General features: G+C 61.3%; 1 protein-coding gene across 1 annotated transcript in view; it reads right to left on the reverse strand.

Annotated features, from left to right (window-relative positions):
* Positions 1-2,482, reverse strand: part of PHRF1 (PHD and ring finger domains 1) — a gene marked incomplete at its 3' end in the record, with an annotated part of 26,023 nt that overhangs the window by 21,055 nt on the left and 2,486 nt on the right. The window contains exons 3-4 of the mRNA XM_014534006.1: positions 1,800-1,895; positions 73-293 (exon numbers count right to left, since the gene is read on the reverse strand). Coding sequence (XP_014389492.1) covers positions 73-293; positions 1,800-1,895 — 317 coding nt within the window. The remainder of the gene's footprint in view (positions 1-72; positions 294-1,799; positions 1,896-2,482) is intronic.

Below are 2,482 nucleotides of genomic sequence, written 5' to 3' on the forward strand. Positions count from 1 at the left end.
AGCAGAGCGCCCAGCACGAGGCCGGGCACAGGCCGGGCCCTCAGACAGGAGGCCCGAGAGTAGCCGCCTCACCTTGGACCACTCCAGGATACAGTCCAGGCAGAAGTAATGGGCGCAGCTCTCCGGGGTCCCCACAGCCTGGTCCCTGAAAGTGTTGAGACAAATGGGGCAGCTCTCCGCTTCGTCGTCAGAATGACACGTGCCGTTGGCCTCCAGCTTCCCCTGAGGGTCTGCTGCCACCAGCACTTCCACGTCATCGTAGTCCTCATCGTCGTCTTCGGAATCTTCGGAACCTTGAGAAAGAGGGACACACGTGAGCTACCGCCGCGCAGGGGAAACCCGGCTCCCACCCGCACCGAGGGACAGATTGCCTGCCGGCGGCCCCGCCGGATGCTGGCAACGGCTCCTCACCTCAAGCCGCTCTCAAGCTGAGGGGCACAGCACTGGCCAGGCAGCTCCAGCAGTCCCAGCCCCGGCCCTGGCCCCGGGGCTGGAGCAGTCAGACCCCACGGGCCGGGCATGACTAGGTCAACTGCCCAGGCCAGCGCCCCGACGGCGGCCACACTCCCAACCCCTCCTCAGAGCAAGTGGGAAAGAGCCGTCTGCCTTCAGACAACACTGCCCTTAGCGGCCCCACTTCCCTCGGGGCAGAGAGCACCGGTCCTAAGCGGACCACGAGGCCGCCCCGGTCGGAGCCTGAGGCTGGGCGCCACCCGCAGAGACGTGAGGGGACGCTCTGGTCGAACACGCAGTCACCGTGTTTAGTTTTCTGTCCTCCCCGAGTGCACACAGACAGAGGACAGACCAGAGGTGTGGCAGCCTCGCCGGTCCCAGGACTCCACCCGTCCATCCCTCTGCGTGTGGCAGCACCGGTGCCCACCACGCTACTGCCCATGACCCTGCTGCTGTGGCAGAGCAGTTCCCGGGTCGGGTGGACTGCGTCAGGCGAGCCCTCCAACCGCGGTTCTCCCTGGCCGACTGCAGAGGTCCGAGGCACTCCTGCTGGGCGGCCGAAGGTGGACGCCAGGAGTGGGTGACAGTGCCCCACAGCAGCCAGAAACCGACTGCAGCCCTGCACCAGACCTGACTTCTGCCAACAAGCGGCGACCCTGGAGGAGGGCGTCGTCCCATGCACCAAAAGGTCGCTAGTTCGATTCCCGGTCAAGGCACATGCCCCAGTTGCGGGCTCGATCCTCGATCCCCGGTAGGGGGAAGGCAGGAAGCAGCCGCCAAACAACGTTATAATCTCACATTGATATTTCTCTCTCACTCTCTCCCTCCCTTCCTTTTTCGCTAAAAAAAAGAAGGCAATAAAAATCTTAAAAGAAGACAATGAGAGTGAGCACAGGCGGGAGCCCCTAGCAGCGAGGACCTGGTTGGGAGCCTGGGCCAGGGCGTGCTCCGTCCACCCGAGACCCAGGGCCTGGAAGGGGCACCGAGCTCTCTGCTCATTCTGCCGGGAGGCGTGGAAGGTGGTCTCCCTGGAAACCGCCATTCCCGGTTCCCGCCGCTCCGTGCTCCGGCACGTTTTCATCTCCTGCCCTCACCAGAGAAGAGGCCTAGCAAATCGCGTCACCAAACCGAAAGGAAGCGTCACACCGAAGTACGCCGTCGCCCCCGGGGGCATGGAGGGCACCCCACAGGGGACTGCCCACCAGGCCCGCTCTGCACGGAGTTTCTCCCCAGCGCCTCACCCACCCCTCAGCGGCCAGTGTGGTCAAGCAACGTCACTGGGGAGGTTTTAGGACCCGCTGCCCTCACGGCGAGACCCAGGAAGCCGCTCCACAGGCAGCGCTCACCAGATCCATCCTCCTCGCCCTCCTCCTCTCCATCGGTGCCTTCGCTGAGCTCACTGCCCGTGTCCTCAGAGCCGCCACTGTCGCCGTCACTGCTCTCTAGACCAAGACAGGAAAACACAGGCCGGGGCAGAGTCACAACAGAGGCAGGAGGAGGGCGGGTGCACAGAGCACCGTCACTGCTTTCTAGACCAAGACAGGAAAACACAGGGCGGGGCAGAGTCACAACCGAGGCAGGAGGAGGGCGGGTGCACAGAGGGGTGCAGCAAGCATAGTGGGGGGGGGCGCGGACGGAGGGGGACAGCAGCTGCTGGCAGGGTGGGGAGGTGGGGCTGGTGAGGACAGAAGTAGGAAAAGCAAAATCCCTTTGCTCCATTTACATCTGTATTGCTTACATTAAAAATAAGAGAAGACATCTGTACTACTCTCAACAATAAAGGTTGTTTTAAAAGATTATAAAAATAAGACAAAAGAACGTACCACTTCTGCAATTTAAAAACAAAGAGTCATGTAGACATCATTCAGACAAGAGCCAAAGGGAACTCAGCTTGTCTTTCTAATCCTCACCCGAGAACATGTTTATCATTTTAAAGAGAGAAGGAGGGAGAGAGAGAAACATCCAGGGGAGATGGCACTGCAACCTTGGTGTAGGGACAACACTCCAGCTGAGCCACGGGCCCGCGTGG

The sequence above is a fragment of the Myotis brandtii genome, unplaced genomic scaffold, assembly GCF_000412655.1.
Source record: "Myotis brandtii unplaced genomic scaffold, ASM41265v1 scaffold1236, whole genome shotgun sequence".
Lineage (NCBI taxonomy): Eukaryota > Metazoa > Chordata > Mammalia > Chiroptera > Vespertilionidae > Myotis > Myotis brandtii.